The 18,786-nt window shown below is 48.8% G+C and overlaps 1 protein-coding gene across 1 annotated transcript in view; it reads left to right on the top strand.

Annotated features, from left to right (window-relative positions):
• The window catches only part of LOC131291170 (uncharacterized), a 34,212-nt gene extending 17,023 nt beyond the window's left edge, over positions 1-17,189 (top strand). The window contains exons 6-10 of the mRNA XM_058320360.1: positions 23-894; positions 1,434-1,851; positions 7,553-7,651; positions 7,730-9,076; positions 14,885-17,189. Of these exons, the coding sequence (XP_058176343.1) occupies positions 23-894; positions 1,434-1,851; positions 7,553-7,651; positions 7,730-9,076; positions 14,885-16,399 (4,251 nt within the window). The 3' untranslated portion in view covers positions 16,400-17,189. The remainder of the gene's footprint in view (positions 1-22; positions 895-1,433; positions 1,852-7,552; positions 7,652-7,729; positions 9,077-14,884) is intronic.
• The last annotated feature ends 1,597 nt before the right edge of the window (positions 17,190-18,786 follow it).

Genomic DNA, 18,786 nt, shown 5'->3' on the forward strand with positions numbered 1-18,786 from the left:
TTTCCCCCGTTTTCCTTGGCAGGGAGGTCTCATACTCTCTACGACCATCAATCGACTGGCGGTGGAAACCGAAGATGAACTGTGGAATCTGCTCGATGTGATACATAGGAAGGGCAGTCGGCTCCGGGAGGAGGTCGATCTGCACCTGGAGCGGGAGAAAAGTAGGGCAACCAATTTAGCAATTAATCATCCTTCCCACCACCATCATGCGCACCACCACCCTCCCCATCTACCCCATCCGCATCATCAGCAGCAGCATGTGGTGTCGGCAGTTGTTCCTCCTCCTTCTACTACCTCCAGTGGCGCAGTGGCGTCGGCCGGTGGTGTTGCTACCCACCATCATGGGGCGGCGGCGGCGGCCAGGATCGGTGGAAGCAGCGGCGGAAGCAGTAGTAGTCACAGCAGCAGCAGCAGCTCGGGCAACAATATCACCATCCACCACAGCAACCCGGCGGCGACGACGGCCACCAGCGTTGTGGCCAGTGCTGACGCCAAAAGCTCCACCACCGTTATCGTGTCGGGCGCCGGGCCGACGGTGGCCACCTCGGTGGCGGCCGCGAAAAGCTTCCAAAGCCAGCTGCTGCACACCACCGATCCGGCAGCGGGTGGTGGTGTTGTTGCTGCCGTAGGAGGAGGAGGACAACCGCCGGTGGACCACAATGTACAAATTTTGCGCAACGAGCGCGACCGGCTGCTCGACAAGCTGTCCACGTACGAGGCGGAAACGTTCGCCGGGCGCATCCGGGAGGCGAAGATGCACGACGAGCTCGAGACGCTCACGCTGACCATGCGCGATCTGCAGGAGCAGCTGAAGGTGGCCAACAGTCAGAAGGTCGAGCTGAACAGCAAACTACATGATCTCCATCTGCAAACTGTAAATAGAAGCGCGCCTAGGTACGTGTCGAGTCCAGTCGAGCGTGGGGGTGGTCTTTGCCTAGTGTTGGGTCAAGTAATACCTTTTTTGAAGTACCACACACCACACAGTAAAGAATACACCATCATTGATTTGTTCAGTAATACCTTTAAGTTTTCGTAGATTGTATTTCCCTTATATTTGTAGTGCCTAACTTTATTCCATTTCCACTGGACAGTTCTTCGTCTGTGCACAATTTTTATGTGAATCTCTTACACTTCTTTTGAATGGTCGTCACGAAACTTAAACTCAGTGTATTAAAATTCACTCGATATAGTGTTAGATAATGTTATCGCTATTTTATTAGTTGTTATTAGTGGATATTATATTTCTCTTTTTCCGTATCAACATCGCCTGCTTTTGAAAACACGGTATGACACTTTTACTGTGCTACCATTATTGTGTGTGGTGCCTCACTTTACTGTGCTGTGTGTGTGTGTGTGTGTTGGGTTGCACTCAGCATTAGAGATTTGGCCATTGAAATGAACGCTCTATTGAAATGCTTTTTCTCGATCTCCAGTTCCCCCGAGTCAATTAAAGTTCGTCAGCAACAGCAACAGCATACACCAATACCACCACCTCCAGCGTCGTCAGCATCATTAGCATCGTCATCGTCATCACCCGCCGATGCGCAGCAATCGCCAGCGCACGCACTGAGGGCGCCTTCCCGATACCATCTGCTGCAAGGAAATGGAAAGTCGTCGGCGGCACCACCACCGCTGCCACCACTCGATGATCCGGCCCTGGTGGAGGACCCGAAGACACCCCAATCGGTGGGCGGCGGCGCTGGTCTTGGGCGGCTGGATGCGCTGCTCGGTTCGCCGCCCCGCCTCCAGAAGGTGCGGACGCTCGACTCGAAGAAGATTGCCGCCATCCTGCTGGAGACGAACATCGTCGAGCTGCAGCGTCACCTGCTGACCGTGACGGTGCAGAATCAGGTGAGTGCAAGCAATCAAAACAAAACGACATCCGAAAGGGGGTGAAGTGCAACTTCATATCGGCGCGGGGCAGCGTCACCAACGCTGATAAGATAAACTGGGTGAACCTGTTGTAAACATCATCATACCCGTGCGTGGTCGCCGGGGAACCAACGCGCACACGGTTCGACTTCTAAACCGGCATCGAACTTCCTGCCCAGCTGGTTCCGCTCACTGGTGCGTTGCGATCCACCACCACACACTCACTCCTCTTGGCCACGGCTGTGTGCGTTGGGCGATACCTGCTGGGATGTACCGGTTGGAAAATTAACCTCCATCCTCGCCCCCCCTCCCTCGTCACCTGCGCGTGATTTCCGCTGGTGAGCTCGCGAGCTTCTTCACTCCGGATATTTACTTTTTCCCATCCTGCCCCGTGGGCGCTGCTGCGCGCATTAGGCCTTCGCCAGTATCATCAGCTCCCATATTGCATTCCACGCGTGGACGAGAGTGAGTGGTGGTGGTGGTGGTGGTGGTACCGCTACTAGCGCTTTGCACATATGGGCACACGACGACGGGTGTATCTCTCTATATACCCGGTAGTTTCGTCACCTGCTGCCAGCCAGCACCATAAATCGCCCAGCACAAGCACGGCCGTGGAGAAGAAAATGCCACTAGGGCACGGCAGAAAAGAGACCCGTGCGTGCATAAAACAGGACAAATAAAGGGAGGTAGGGAGAGAGAGAGAGAGAGATACGATGGACCAACTAATCGACGGCAGCAGCAACAGGAAAATTACAGCAAAAAGAAAAATTAAATACGCCTCAGCTCTCTTCGTTTTTCAACAACGCATCATCATGCTCGACTGCGGCTGTGGCGGTGGTCGGTTCAGCTCAGGCGGCCCCAATTACGCGGAAGTCGTGGAACCTATCTGCCTTCCATCCCCATCCGTTTCCTCTTCGAACGGCCACCGCCGCCGCCATGCTCTGGCAGGTTAGCAACCTCGATTTTTGAATTATTCACAATGCACAAGGCCGCTCCTCGTTTCGTTTCTTCAGCTACACCCCGCCGTCCTCCAGTACGTTTACCCCGTGCAGACGCACACACACACACACACCCAGTCATCATTCCGCACAATGTGTGTACGTTGTACTGTTGCTGCTGCTGCTGCTGATGAGTTCTTTGTCCGCGATTAGGCTTGCCAATCATTTCCCTCCCCGCGAGCACGAATTTGGCTGTCCAAAGGGTTGGGTGGGTGTGGGTGAGGGTGGAAAAAAGGGTACATTGGCAGCAGCAACTGCCCAGCGCCAATTGATTCGATGGGGTGCGTTCCGGCGAAAGGAGTGGTCGACGCCAAAATGGAATGTCAGGCAAACACCGACCGACCGACCCTCCGGACCCGACTCTCTGCGAGGTGGTGTGATGCACCGACCACTCCGCCGATCAGCTGTCTGCCTCCCGCCGCACCCTTGGATGATGGCCCCCCCGGGGTGGCGCACCAAGTGTGTGCCCATAGTGCACGCATATGTGGAGTCCACGCCCCGTGGGAAACAGCATAGAATATATGTGTCCGCCGTCGCAGAATAGTGCCAGATGTCGTCTCCCACTGGACGGCATGACCCTTTAACCAGCTGGAGCATCGCATACTACCCTTTATGGGTGGAATACGTACACCTTCTTTTAGCTTTCAATCATACCCTCAAACAATTTATGTTTGCTGTTGCATGATATTCAGTCGTGATAAGCACAAACATTTATAGTCTACAGCGTTTGTGTTTTGTCTATCGTGTACTAAATACTAAATACATAGAATCGTGTAGGAAAGGTTTTATTTAGAAGGTTAATAGAAGGTTTTATTCATGTCATGAGGAAAAGTTCTGACAACGGAGAGGAAAAGTTGAACCCGCACGTAAAACCCAAAGATTGTTTTGATTAAGATTATTGATCAAGATATAAGAAAAGTTTATTTTAACTTCATTGCAAAAGATCAAGCAGGAACAATCAAAATGCTAGCATGTCAAAACTCTGTCCACACAGCAGAACGCAAACGTTTGCTGACACATGTGTCAACATAATTTTGTTTACATCTGAGCATACCGTGAGTTCAGTACTCAAGAGGCAATGGATGAAATATTCAGTTTGCTTTGGTGTACAAAGCAGCTGGAGGATAAATGGTTCGGAAATTGTTTGTTTGAAAATGGCCGCATCGTACGTGCTTTATACGTTCAAGAAAAATGTACCGGAATATTGTAATTCTGACATCCGCAAGATAAACACACGTCAGCTATTGGTGCGTGTAAGTCGTCTTGATTTCAGCAGACGCAAACACTATATCGTATGAAGTACTTAGCATGTTCATTTGTTAGTTTGCATTACATTGGCCGACCAAAATATGGCGCAATTTTCGTCTATTTCTTTTCCTGTTTCATTTTCTACTTTCAGTTTTTTTCCCCCTTGTGCTATGTTATACTATTTCCCATTACAATTTTTTCGTATGAAAGCTAACTCGATTTCACAAGCGTTCCCCTGTTCGTGATCATCGTGCGCCTTACCTCTTATGGCTAAAAGAAACCAGCGTCCGTAAACTGTAAGGTGTGTCACGTACGCATCAGAAGGCCCTCCTCATTAGTCAAGTGTTGTTTTTTTTCTCTCTCATTACTTCTGGCCCAATAATCTCTTGGCGCTAGGTGGAAAAAGTGGTTGGCGGTTCTTATTTCCTTCCCATTTAAATTTAAATTCCAACTCGCCCCCAGATATTGAGCTCCCCTCCCGACTCCCCCCTTCGTCGCGGCGATGGCACTTTCCCTCCCACCTTTTTTTTTTGCTTCCCAGGTCTGTGACAAATCAAAAACGTTTTAAAGATAAGCAGGTCGTTAGTGTACGCGTGTTCTTGTTTTCGCTTCTTTTTTTTTGGTCGTGCCCCGTCGTGGCTTTCACCCTTTCGTTCCGCCCTATCAAATTATCCTATTAGTCAAACCCTAATTGGATGAGCGCTAGTTAAGTTATGAAACTATTCGGTCGCTGGTGTACGGAGGAATGAAACGCCGCGACACGTCGTCGGTACACGTGGTTCGTTGGGCCAGTTGGGAATTGTGGTTTCTATTCCCCCTCTACCCTCCCTTACCCCCTTACACGATGTGCGCACGGTGGCGTTTGAGTGCGGGAACGAATTTTCCAAGCGACCGTGGAGATGAATGTTTTATTCAGATATCGCTTCCTTGTTTCCCTTCCTCGTTTAATACATATCGAATTTCGATCACCACGAAGGGCCGAACATGCGTAGTAGTAGTAGTATCTTAGCTTGAAAAAATGTGACCTAATGGGTTGTCGCAATAAGTCACATTTTTGTGTCCCACCTTCTGCGGCAAAGGGTTTATCATGATCGCTTTTAATTAACCGGTGCTAGGACGGGAACGTCATGTAGATAATGTAGAACACAATGTTGCCTACTGTCGATCGCTTCCGTCCCCAAAGATCCGATCATCTTTCATTTTCTCGAGCACAACCACGAGAGAGCTCGATTTCCCGGCCGCAGAAACCCCGGCCACGAGCACGGTGGTGGTTGATATGGGAAGAAAACCGACCGAAATCGGCACACAATCGAAAGCTGCCAACCTGTTCCGATGATGATGATGATGGTGGTGGCGAGAGCAACTGCTGCTAGTCGCACCGCCGACCTTCGGGCAGCACGCTTTCTTTTTCCCCATTCCGCAGCTTCGGCTACGTTGCACTTGCGTACGTACAGTGGCTCAGGAACCGGTCATTTGGTTTGACATTTCATCAACCCATATTCCAGAATCTCTCTCCCATATAAAAGAACGATCGTTTGATACGAAAAATCCAGAATATAATTAATGTTAATACACAAATGAGGGAGATGTTGCCTTGCAAACTTAGGTAGAAAGTGAGGTGAAGATTTGTTTGGCAATGAACGTATTTTTGCGACATTTAGATAATATTTTCTAAATCAGGGGTCGGCAAAGTTCGGCCCGCCAACTAATTTTATCCGGCCCGCGCTTTCGGTTTCCTTATCCTCATCTGGCCTTGTCTAGAAAATTTATGTCGACCCCTGTTGTAAAGGATATCAAACATCGTTGGTGAAAGACAATTTTATTGGCAATGAGAAAAAGATACGAAGGGATATACTTTTTTATAGAAATGTTAAAAGATGAACAATTTTGATAAAAAAACAACAAAACAAATTGCTGTTGTGAAATTTTTTTCAAAGAGCAGTACCATTTTGGAACTCCTAAAACCCATATATGACTTGTAACAATATGACATTTTTAGGAATGTTTACCTGGAAAGGAACTTCCAATTTAGGAAGTATCCGGTATTTGAAGTTGTTCCTCTCTTTATACATTTTTTAAATGTTTTGTTCGTCATACTTTTCTTGCGTCGTAATACATATTTTTAAATTACATACAAAATAAATAAGTTATTTGAATGTCAGAATGTGGTCCGTTAGATTTAATGCAAAAACATAATAATCGAGCAAAATGATGTCCATTCATTATCTCATGAAGCCCCACCAGAAACCACTTGTTTTTGTAAAATACAATCGAAAACAGTGCGAAAGCTTTGCTTTGGTGACCGGGCAACTCCTCCGGATTAGGCCACACTGTGCGTGTTGAGTGAAGGTAGAATGGTTTCCCCGGTTGGGGGCACAGATTTTGGAGGCTCTCCCTCTAAACGCCGCGACCAGCTTGCTGAGGAGTAAGGAATGGTGTAGAGGGTTGGAAAAGAAGATGTGATGCCAGCAAATTACCGTTTCGCTTAGCGCTTCTTTTAGCGCTATATGGCACCGGTGCTTCCTCTTCCCCCCCCCCCCGGCCCGGGAAGAGGTTTGAGCTAACGGGGCAACGCAGTTAATCAGTTCTTAGTTTGCACCTTCCCTCGATAGAGCGCGTTTTGGGGTTGTTTTTTTTTTTGGAGTTGCTGCTGCTTCCTCTCCAACACTCTTTCTGCCGGCCGGCCGGTGGTCGTCATTATCGCGGTATGCTTTTTAACCCATTCTTCGCCGATAAGCGCACGTATGGGGGGGGGGGCCTGGAAGGACGTACGGGCGGGGAAGAGTCGGTGCGAGTTAAAATACCGGTTGGTCAAAACCGAAATTGACCAACCGTTGCAGCGCCCTTTTGAACGGGGTCTTGCTTAGTTTGCTAAGTTTATTATCAAAAGCTGCGTGGTTGCAACAACATCGTCGTCGTCGTCGTGTACGAAACGGAACATCTCTCTGCTCACCCCAAGATACGGTTGGGGGGAGATCATGCCAAAAGATCTACGCGTCTTACGTGTGCGCGGAATGACGTGGCCAAATCCTGCGGCCCGAAATGAAGGGCATATGTAGACGCCTCCCGACCCTATCTCCGATGTGGATCGCGTAACATCTTTCCGCCCGATGCGCAACGTTGGTTTGACAGAGGACAAATTATCACGTCCACCACACAGCTCCAACGTATTTCGACGGCCCGACGACGATCTATGCTAGTTTTTACCCCCTTAACAGCGGCGCACGATTTTCGTTTGGAAAAACGAACACCAAACAACTCCCCTTTGAACGGTTAGAAAATAAATACATGGAGGGTTTTTTTGTGAATGTGAATGATGGAATTACCTATTACTTTACAGTCAGGTGGTTTCAGCATAATGAACCCTGCGGAACCCGTTACCTAGAATGTTTCAACTCATTCGTAACCTTCTTCTTTGCCCGACCCCAAAACAGATACTGCAGCAGCGGCTGGAACAGGCCACCCGGTCCCGGCTCTTCCTGAGTGAAAAGTTTGAAAAGTCGAAAGAAGATCTGGACGACCTAAGGTTTCAGGTGAGTGGAGTTAGAGTGGCGTTGGGAGTGAACGCGGGGTGAACCGGGCTAACTCTGCCGTGTCTGCTTCCTATTTAGCTGATGGAAAAATCGATCGAACTCGAGGGCACCAAGGCGCAGCTGCGGGTAATTGAATCGAAATCAACGAGCGGCGGTAAATCGGCGCCCCCGTCGGCCGAGACTAGTCCCGAGCATCATCATACGGCGGCCGGGCGAGGTGCCACGGGCCAGCAACAGCAGCACCACCACAACGCTGGTCACTTGATGCAGCACCATCAGCTGCACCATCACCACCAGCACCATCATCATCACCATCAGCATCATGCGAACGTGGTGTCGTCGGTGACCGTCAACAGTCAGCTCGCGATGCGTCTGCCCTCGTCGCAGGTGTCGACGCCGTCGATGAAGGCGATGACGCCGGTCGCCATGGACGATATGATCGCGCTGCACCACAGTAGCAGCACCGAATCGGCGCAGGACCAGGCGGAGCGGGACATCAGCATCGGCGGGAATCGGTTGCATCAACAGCAGAATCTGCAGCAGCAGCAGCAGCAAACGCAGCACCAAGCACCGGAAACGCCACGGCGACGTCCTTCGAAAATACCACTCCCCGGCACGAAAGGATCGGCGGCTCCAAAGCCACCGAGTGGGCGAAACTTCTCCGCAACGCCCACCCCCACGACACCGACGGGTCCGTCAGCGATGCAAAGGCCACTAGGAGGGGGCGGCTCATCCGGGCCGTCGTCGAACCGCAGCCTCACGAAGAGCACCGGCAGCCTGTACGTGCGATCCGTCGATGCCGGCTCGTTCGGTGCCGCCGGACAGCATCCGCATGCGGGCGCGGGCGCGACCACGGGTGCTGGCAGTAGCTGGCGAAACAGCAGCAGCAGCAGCAGCAACAACAGCAAGGAGACGCCGTCGCTGGAGAAATCGCGCTCCTCATCGATACCGATCTCCTCGTCGTCGGCGCCCAAGCTCGTTGGCGGTACAGGCCAACCGCCGCCGGTTTCGCCGCCCCACCGGCCAGCGCCTACGATGATGACGCTACCGCCACCCCCGATTCCGCCCACCGCCTACGGTGGTGTGATCAGCTCGTCCCCGTTGCCGCGCCCCAAGCGCGACACCCTCACGACCAAGGTGAAGAACTGTGATAGCCTATCCCGCAAGCAGTCCTTGCGAAAGGACGCACCCAGCACCAACACCAACGCCACCAGCATTGGCAGCGGTCAGTCGACTACCTCCGCGGCACCGCCGGCACCGGCGATACGCGAGCGCAAACCGAGTGCCGGCGGCGGCGGGGGCGTTCTCCGGCACGCCTCGAGCACCTCGCTCGGCTCCGCGGACACGCCGTCGTCGGCGACGGGGGGCACCAACGTAAGCTCAGCCACCAGCAACACCACCACCACACCCAGCGACAACGGCAAGGTACGCAACACTCGATCGTCCTTTTGGAACTGGCTGAAAATCTAAAGGGTTTCGTCGCGGAAAAAGCGTTCTTCCATCCGGCGAGGCAGAGCAGACACAGACGGCGGCTGAAACCATATTCACCATTCACCATTACCACCACCAACACTACCACCATCGATAAAAAAACAAACATTCAACCCAACCACTATTATGTATCCTCCTACCCATCCCTCCACCCACTTGCCTCCTCCGTGCCTGGGACGCCACGGCGGGGTGGGGAGGGCCCTATAGACGGCAACATACTATACACATAGGCCTTACAGTCTCGAGAAGCGATGACGCAGGATGACCGCAGTCAGCCAGGCAGCCAGGCAGCTTACCTCCCTTACTCTTACCTTCTTCTTGTGCCCAAAACTCGACACAATCCACTCTCCTACGCTTGTACGCTCTACTTCCCCGATCATCGATCAAGGACTTGTTTCCACTGAACTCTCTATCCAACAATTATTGGATTAGAAGCACTAGAACTTTGCGGTTCTGCTGCGGTCGAACAACTGGCTTTTCCAGTTTTTTTTCTTGACTTTCGGTAATGAGGGTAAAAACTCAAGTCGGTTCTCCCATTTAATTTTAATTTCGTCAACATAAAGACCGATTGGACTCGAGCGGTAACAAACAAACTGTTTTCCCCACCGTAAGGGGAAACGTTGTTCCATGTGCAATAGTTTTTGTTTTTCCAAAGAGGAAACTTCTATCTACTTTGCTTGAATTCATAACGTTTATGTTTTACCAATGTTGCTATCTTTTTTCTATACACTTTACTAGTTGTGTTAGAGTTACTTTTTGCAATATAGATTAAGAGCGAAAAAGCAAGTACTACATTGATTACCGTTTGCCTTGTGTTGACACACCCTAAGCCTTTCGAAAGTTCACCCTACCACACAAACCGGAATACCAAGTGGTGCCCGTGGCCGGCGTTCAGAACCGCTCACCTTCTTCTTTTGCACTTAGAAACATTGAAACAGATAAGGGGGGGATAGTGGCGCATTTGCTTTTACCAGCCATCAGTACCGACCGAAATCCTGCACGTTACTGTTATCCTCTTAATGTATGCGTGTGTGTGTGTGTGTGCGCGAGCGTATGTGTGTGTGTGTAACAAAATACGTTGTATTACTCACTCTCAAACCCTCCACAAAAGCCTTCTCGTGCTCGCTCCTTTAATCGAACGAAGTTCTCTGTATCAATTTCTTTGTATCCCTCACTTTTTTCGATGGAATGCGACACTGTTTGTGTGTGTGTATGTGTGTGGGTGTTAGGTCAAGCTTTTCGACCGATGATTAGGTATCCTTAAGACGCAACCCCGCGCGGGCAAAGGAAACTAGCAAGTGACTTACTACAGGGCGTGCGTGTAGGGGCGATCCTTGGTCTGTTGTCGTGCCGCTCTGGAATTTGTTGTTTGTTCGTTGTACTGTTTTCAAAGTGTCAGCTGATGGTCGGTTGGTTGACTACTCTCGATGCTGATGAAAATTAAAAAAAAAACTATGTGCGCACTGCAAGCTTACACGACAACGCTCGTTTCGGCGGGCTATCGCAAAACCGATGCAGAAAATTGGGCTCGCGAAGCGAAGATTTTGCGCCGTGGACACGAATTGGAAAACAATCGGAGAGAAAGGGGAAGGAGGGAGCGATGTTCGTTCGATGTAAAGCATTAACCTTCGGACCCCTTCCCAACCCCGCTGCCAGTGTGGAAACTATGTTCCCTCACCTTTGCAATGATAAAGATTACAACAACAACAACAGAAAAAGCTGATGTTTTGTATCTCAAAAGTAAAAAAAAAACGAGAAAAAAAACAAGGAAAAAACAACAGATGAGCCTTCGGGGTTGTGCTTCGCCGGTGTTACGAATCTACCAATGATACACCTCGCTGACCACGTTGATCATCGATGCGAACATACGAAAATACAATTTAAGTGCCTCCAGAGTGAACATCGGGCGGACAAAAAACACCGAGTTACAACGATCAGCGTGGATACAACAATGGCGGCCGCCCGCCCCGCCCGAAATATGTTGCGTAAAAAAACCTCGGCCAAGCTCGAAGCTGCCTGCCAATCGATGTCGAAAGTGGTTCAACAATCACTTGCCACACCTCACTCTGCGAAGAGAGGAGCGAAAAAAAAGGCAAACACCCCAATTAGACGACTATGAGCCGGAAATGAGTGAGAAATGAAAACGCTAAGCCAACTCGAGAGGACGGATGACGGGATGACGTTCCGCGCAGGATTTAACTGTGGCCCATGGATGCAGGAGGCGAAGGCTGCCGCTGCCGCCGCCGCCGCCGCCGCCGCTACTACTATTGTCATTTGCTCTACTACTACTACTACTACTACTACTACTTCTCGTACTACTACTACCAACACTACCTACCACTACTACTACCAGTGCTACTACCACAACCACCAACTGCTACTCTAGCGCGCGGGGTACATACCTGTTTCTTCTCGTTTCGTAAGTCCTGTGATTTTGTTTCTGTTTTTTTTTTTTCTTTTAAATTAACGTTTTGCGTTCCGTTTGTGTTCTCCTTTACTTTCTTTGTAATTCTTCTTCTGTTTATCTTTCTGGTGTCTCTAATTTTCCATACACATATTCCACTCTGCGGAGTCACGTGCAAAACAGAATTTAAGTAACACCCCTTAGAATAATTAGGTTCAATTGGCTAATCATTAGGCTTTAATTGTGTATCATTTTACATTTGCAAAATCATCATCTCTTCCAAACCACATGCTACCATCTCTCCCCATCTCATTTCTTTCTCTTCTTCTCCATCGTTGTGCCACTAATTTCTAGCTTCACTTGTTCACTACATTTTTACACACCCGTCGGGTTGTATCTCCTGTGAGGTAGTCTTTTCTTTGATGGTACATTTCTTCTTCTTTCATTTTCACTGCATCCATCATTTGGTTCCCTCTTTTTGTTGGCTTTCGTAGTGCCTTCGGTATCGTGCATGCAACCAACGTAGTGTATATGCCATTGTTGCCATTGGTTCTCTTATTTACACCGAACATACCACGCGTCCATTACATGTTTATCGCTACAGCAACCGCGCCGAGCTCACTTTCATCGCCGCATTTTTGTGTCTGCAGTTTTGTAACGTTTCACCGTTGCTTCCGGGGAGCCATTCCATTCCTTCCCTCGATTGCTTTTCCCTTCCTGGCTTCCCTTCCACACAGCATCAGGCTCTCGGCATCAAAAATAAGTCGCAGCGCTTTCCAACTGTAATTTAGTGCCAATCCGATTCGATGTGCATCATACACAGCATTAACGATGAAAAACTTAAATTACATCTACAACAGGTCATTATTCTTGACTCACTTCATCGAAATACCATAAAAGTCACCTATGAACGGTTTTACTTGAGATAGATTCGTTCCTTTGTAAGCGCGGGTTTTACTTGTATGTCTTGTAATCATATTCACCACGTATATCCCAACTTGCCCGTCTAGTTTTTCTTTACGTGAAGGATGTTCCTTAAACATTAAATCGTGCCTTGTATCTTTAGTTTCCCTCGTTCTCTAGTCTCCCCCATTTCCTAAATTTTTTTTCTGTATCTCGCCCTCTATCGCCCTCCCGTCTATCATAGTCCAATCCTAACGTTCAGTTGTGGCTTAGTTTTACAGATCATGCGTAAGAGTAGATGTTTGTGTGTGCCTGCGTGTTGGTGTTTGTGTATGCACGTGTGTGTATGTGTGTGTGTCTGTATGTGTGCTTCTAATTGGCAACATTTTCACCACAAATATCTATTTTCATTTGTTCACCTCAATTATTTATTTCCGTTCCAAACTGTTTCCTTCGCATTTCATTGTTTCATCCAATTAACAACGTCCTGCGTGTCCTGTTCATTTGATCAGTCCTGTCATTTTCATTTTCTTCCATGTTGTTTGGTTTCTGGCCTTAAGTTTCGTATGCTTATTCTTTCCGGTTTAGTTTGTTTTTACTTCCCTTTAGTTTCTTTAATGTTTCCCTAATCGTTTGGTGTATCTGCGGGATTCGGTTGTAGTTTGAGTTTGTGCTAAGGTTTTTTGGCGTTATTTTCTCGTACTGCGTGTTTACCCGCCGCCCCCCCCCCCCCCCCCCCCCCCCCCAAAACGCGAGATTGCGATTACACGCTGTCTTATCATCTATCCCGTTTTTTTCTTGCTGTACTGCGCGCTAGGCCTGTTGAGGACCTGAAATGGTGTTGATGTTCGAAAACGTGGCGGGTTATCACCAGAGGGTCACAAATTGGTTAGAAGAATTCTTTTACCTCGACTGGAAGCTTGTTATTCGATCACTTTTTCCAAAAAACAAACGTAACACATGCTAGTCTTACATTAAGTAAGACCGTTGAGCTACCGAGGGTAAAATCGGGCGCGAAGGACACGGAAAGCGGAAAGTAGGTGGATTGAGAAGGGTTGAGTACTGCTGGTACTGTATGGCTGCTTGGTTGAATGCAACCACTTCCGGCTGCCTCGTTTGCACGAATCCTTGAAAGGTTGAGGCTTTTTTCAAAGCTATCAATCGAAGTGTTTTGCTTCATTTACTGTACTGTTTCTCTTGTTTACTCAATCAAACTGCTCACACAACAGCTTTGTTTTAACAAGGGCAGGAGGCTTTATCCGTTTTTTATTGTTACTGGTTGTAAAAGTAAAATGTATGCATGCTGAAAAACAGCCCATATAGTCACAAACAATGCACAAAAACAGAGCGAGGAAGTTGGTTGTTCAAACGATAGCTAATTATTCATCTTCACGTAAGAACATTGGTTCACAATAAGGCACGCGCATCTTAAGAACATTGCATGCTCAAGAACAATGCTGTGTCGGACCATCATCGGGAAGTTCCGAAGTTCAAGCTCTAAATTACAACGTTCCATTTTAATCGCACTGTTACAATGTTTAGTGTAAGAAGAGTAACCTATCTGTTCGGGGTATCTTTAGCGTAGCGCTATAAGCTAATCAGCTGTAGGTATTCAGTCATCCACTGTTTAGACGTTTAGTACAAACGCTCCACACGCATTTATCCATCCAACGTAGCATATTACCCGTCACTAATATGTTCACATAAATTTAAACACACATGTTAGCCCCTCTTTCCACACCCTCACCCTCTCTCTGATGCCTGTCGCTGCACCATCCCTATCTGCACCACCGTTATCCTCTGCTCCATTCGCTTTTTGCGCGCACCTCACTCTGTTACTACTAGTTCTGTTTTGCTTTGGACGGAGAGGAGGGAGGACGTGGTCCAGAAAAATGGTTCCGGTTTTTCTGTGTTTCCTTGTGAAAAATTGAAAATGTGAAAATTATCACTTCTTTCGGCTCCCTAAACGAGGTAAACATGACCAACAAAACAAAAACAAAAACAAAGGGTTGCACATGGATGCTGGGTGAAAGGAAAACAGAACAACTAACCATACTTGACATTGTTTTGCGGTGCCATTTTCGGTTCAGGAAGGGATGGTGTATATGTATGTAACGAAAAATTATTCAGACACACTCGCACTCATCACCTTTTTTTTCTCTAAATGATAGAAACCAAAGCGGAACAAATCTTTCCTTCAACCAACCCATAACCAAGACGATTGTGTCGTGACTTTCGCGATTACTTATCTTGTTTTTCTCACTCTTTTCTCTTTCTCTCCGTGTCTCTCTCTCTCTCTCTCTCTTTCTTCCCCGTTTGTCTGTTTCTCTTATTTCTGTTTGTTTTCCTGTTACAACTTTAATCTGTACGGCTCGGTGCAATGATGGTCTCTTCAACGCATTGTGTGTTTCTCGATTGGTTGCGACCATCAACAGGCCCGGAGAAGTAACACGTTCCGGCTGGCAAAATCGACGCTGACGCCCCTGCTGCTGGCTACCGGACCGCCCGGGCCCGGCTTCATCGTAGCGTCCCCGTTGCCCGGCATTGGAGTGACCGGCACGAAACCGTCGGGATCGGTGGAAGCCGCCACCGCCGCCATGTCTCACCGAGGTAATGGAGGATCGGCACGCACGAGATCGAAAACGTCGACCGGTGGGACGACGGCCGGTGCGCCGCCTGCCGTTGTCCGTGCCTCTTTTTCTACCCCTTCCATGGCGAGCGTGCTGCGTGACGAAGACGCCGGTGGCACGCCCGGCCAAAGAGTCGCCCGGAACCTGATCGGCGAATATCTCGCTGCGAAGAAGACCAAGTGTGACTTTCAGCAGCAGCAGCAGCATCAGATGTCAATACCACCACCAATTTTTCACGTCCATCAACTGACTTCTTCTCGGCATATCAATCAACAGCACCAGCAGCGAGAAATGGAGGAGTTGGCGTACAAACATCCGATCCTGTTGAAAGCCGACGAGGACGAAGAGGATGAAGAGGTGGCGCTGGGTGGCGCAAGTCGTCCGCTCGACAGTGAAGACGATTCGTCGATCGAACTGGTGCTGCAGGATGATTCGAGGGACGATCAACAACACTCGAATATGTTGAGCTATGGCAGCAAAAATGGCGACGAGGACGACACGAGTGCGGCGAACGAATCGCTGATCGTGCCGCGGCCAAAGATGATAGCATTCCACTCGCTCAAGGGTACGAAGGAGGGCCAGCGGCGGCCCGGATCGCCGACGATCGTCACCACGACGAGTACCACCACCTGCCGGCTGGTCGGAAAGGTGAACCCGAACATCCTGAAGACTTGGGAGCAGCTGAGCGGGCAGCAAGCGCACAACTCGTGCGTGCACCAGCAGCAACGCTCCGCCTCGACTGGCCGATTGCTTCTGCTGGCGGAAGCCGCCGGCGTGGGCACCACCGGAACCGTCCGTCAACCACTACGACGTACGGCGGCGGCGGCTAGCTCGAGCGGGTGTCTTTACTTCGACACCGAAACCGAGCACCACGACGACGACGACGACGACCAAGGCGATGATGGTGAGAGTGCGGACGAGCGGCAGAGCTGCCTGCTTTACTGTCCCCAGCAGCGCGCCTACCCCCACGACGAGGGCGAGCGTGAAGAGGAGGACGTGATGATCGAGTTCAAGGTGAACAAGCTGCAGCATCATCCGGCGGCGGCGACGACCGTTTCGGACAGCAGGACCACCTCCTCTGGACCTCCTCCCGTCGGTAGCACCTCCTCTGAAGGGGTCGATTTCTACGACAGCATCGACGCGGACAGCACGCCACTACCACCGGGCACTTACACAGCCGGGATGCTTCTCGCCGATAATGATAGGCCGCCGGAAAACAGCTACACCGATCTGCCCAGCGTCGCTGGCGGCGAGGGTCTAGCCGAGTTCACCTCGATCGATCGCAAGCGGCTTTGGTCGATCGAAATCAGCGAACAGTGACGTAAAACCCCCGGGAGCAGTAGTCGTTGCTCTTATCAGTATTTTAAAACCATTCTCGGAGCCGCCACACACACCTACCTCGGTGTTGTAGCGTCGGTGCATTATTTAATCTTCTTTTTTGTTTTTCTTTTAAACTACAAACCGTTGCATGCATTCCGTACTTTTGTGAGTCGAGCACAGGGCAAAGGCGAGAAGACTTGGATGCAGGAGTGTTGGTGAAGCTAGTGCAGATCTGCATTGTTGTGAGATAGAACCGTTGATTACTTGATAAAAGAGCGGGAGTTTTATAAAAATAACAAATTTTTACTATCAAGCTCTCTGCCTCATGCTAAACATGGTCGTTTGTACGCATGCAATCGAAAATCAACCTTTCGCGGGGCATCAGTTCGATCGAGAAAGGGAAAGGATCATGGCACCCACGCAAGAAAAGGATAACAGTTCCGGTGGTTTTTCGTCCGTACGCTTGTGGTTCCCCAGGAGGGAATATAGAGAAAAACCTTCCCACCCATCTAGTCATCGCGCAGTGAAAGTAAACGTGGCCGTCGGTGGGGAACGAAGCTTACATATATCCTTCGAAATAGCAGCTAGCGCAGCTCTCGGTTCGAGATAGGTAGGCTTTTCGCTGCGAGATCATAACCCGCTTGACACCTATCCATTTTCTTTTTCTTCTAGAAGGTGTTGTTTCTTGTAGAGAGAGAGCATTGTGGTGGTTCGCCTCACCGGTGGTTTGCAGGCGAAATGCAAAGCACACGGGTTTGATGCGCCATTTTTTCCGCCGCGTGCTTAAGCAAGCAGGACGAGCATACGACGAGCGAAGAAGAGTTCATTGCCAGCTGCCCGAAAACATTCAAAATTGAACTAGTGGAAGAACCCCCGGACCAGTGTTTGACTGACCGATTGTTTCAACTCGCGATTTCTTCAAACCATAGCAAGTTTGTTTATTGGTTTCTTTAAGTTTCGCCGACCCAAGAATGAGGATCGATCCACATTTTATACATTCCTGCCTTGGTACCCAAAACATGTGGTACGATCCACTGGTCGGCAGCTGTTTGTTTCAGTTTTACCTGGCAATACTATGTACCAACGATTCCGTTGTCTTGAGCTATTAACTATCTGCACTTCACGAGGAATCTTTGCAAGATCAGCACTGGCATTAACAACTTTGGTTGTTTGACATATAGAAAAGGCAAATATTTCCTTCACACTTATTCCCGCGCCCAAAGCATTTGAAATGGAGTTTTCTTGTGAGCATGACCGCATGCTATGAATGCTCTCCTGTCCAAGGATGTGGATTGAAAACTACTGGGTTTTATTTCCATTCTTCAGCATGCCGCACGAGCCAAAGCATTATGTAGATGCAACAGCAAGAACAATTTACAATCGGCACGATGCAGTACGCAAGTAGCTTAGGTGAAATGGATGTGCGTTGCAAAACTTAGCAGATACTTAGTAGAACAGATAAAGATCATGGTTGTGGGGTGTTTTTGTGGGCGTGTGCGTGCGTGTTTAGGGTTGCGTTATCGCGGGATGAGGCTGTAACTTGTCCCCTTCTCTTCTTTTCTTACTGCAAGTGGTGTAAGGATTACATTTTAAGATTTTGACGAATACAAAATGTAGCAACAAAATGGAAACAAACAGAAAAAAAACAAACCAGGGATAAATATTGTAAATAACTTAGGCGGTGGCCAGGATACATTTTACGAACACATTTTAGCGTGAGGCAGAGGTATGTGTGCCGAACCGTGGCAAATTCAAACATATTCCAAACGATACTGACCCACTATTCTCATATGAATCAACTAAATCAAGTCAAACCCGGTGGAGAGAGCACGGAGAGAAGCGCATCCTTCTATTGTACGTTCGGCGCAGGGAAGGTGGGAAACGGACAGGACAGGAGTGTATGTTTGTACGTCGTCGGGTTGGGTGGTGCCGGAAGTGCGGAGATCTATCGATCTGCCGTGCTCTCGATGTAGGTTTATTGCGTGTTTTGTTTTGTTTTCCTTTCACTTCAGTAAAACGGTTTTTCTTGATTTGTTTGTGTCAGCTCTCGAACTAACGGGTACAATTAAGTATTTTTTTTTACATTATATAATAATTAATATTAACGTTCTTATTTGTGATCTACATTTTCCAACAATTATTATGTATATTTTGTTACTTAGAAGATAGGCGAAACTCTGCAACACCTTCGACAACACTTTCGGCGTACTTTTGTGTGTTTCTCTTGTTGACTGGAACGGTGATTTTGATGTGATTTTCAGTTGTCTCTATGTTACGTTGTGAGGGTTTGTCTTAAAGGAAAAAAAATATCGCTGGCAGCAGAGCGTGGTTCCATTATCTTACCGCCGGTTTTATTTTCCCTTCCCTCCGTCTTCCCCTCTATGGCT

This window comes from Anopheles ziemanni, chromosome X (genome assembly GCF_943734765.1).
Source record: "Anopheles ziemanni chromosome X, idAnoZiCoDA_A2_x.2, whole genome shotgun sequence".
Taxonomy (NCBI): domain Eukaryota; kingdom Metazoa; phylum Arthropoda; class Insecta; order Diptera; family Culicidae; genus Anopheles; species Anopheles ziemanni.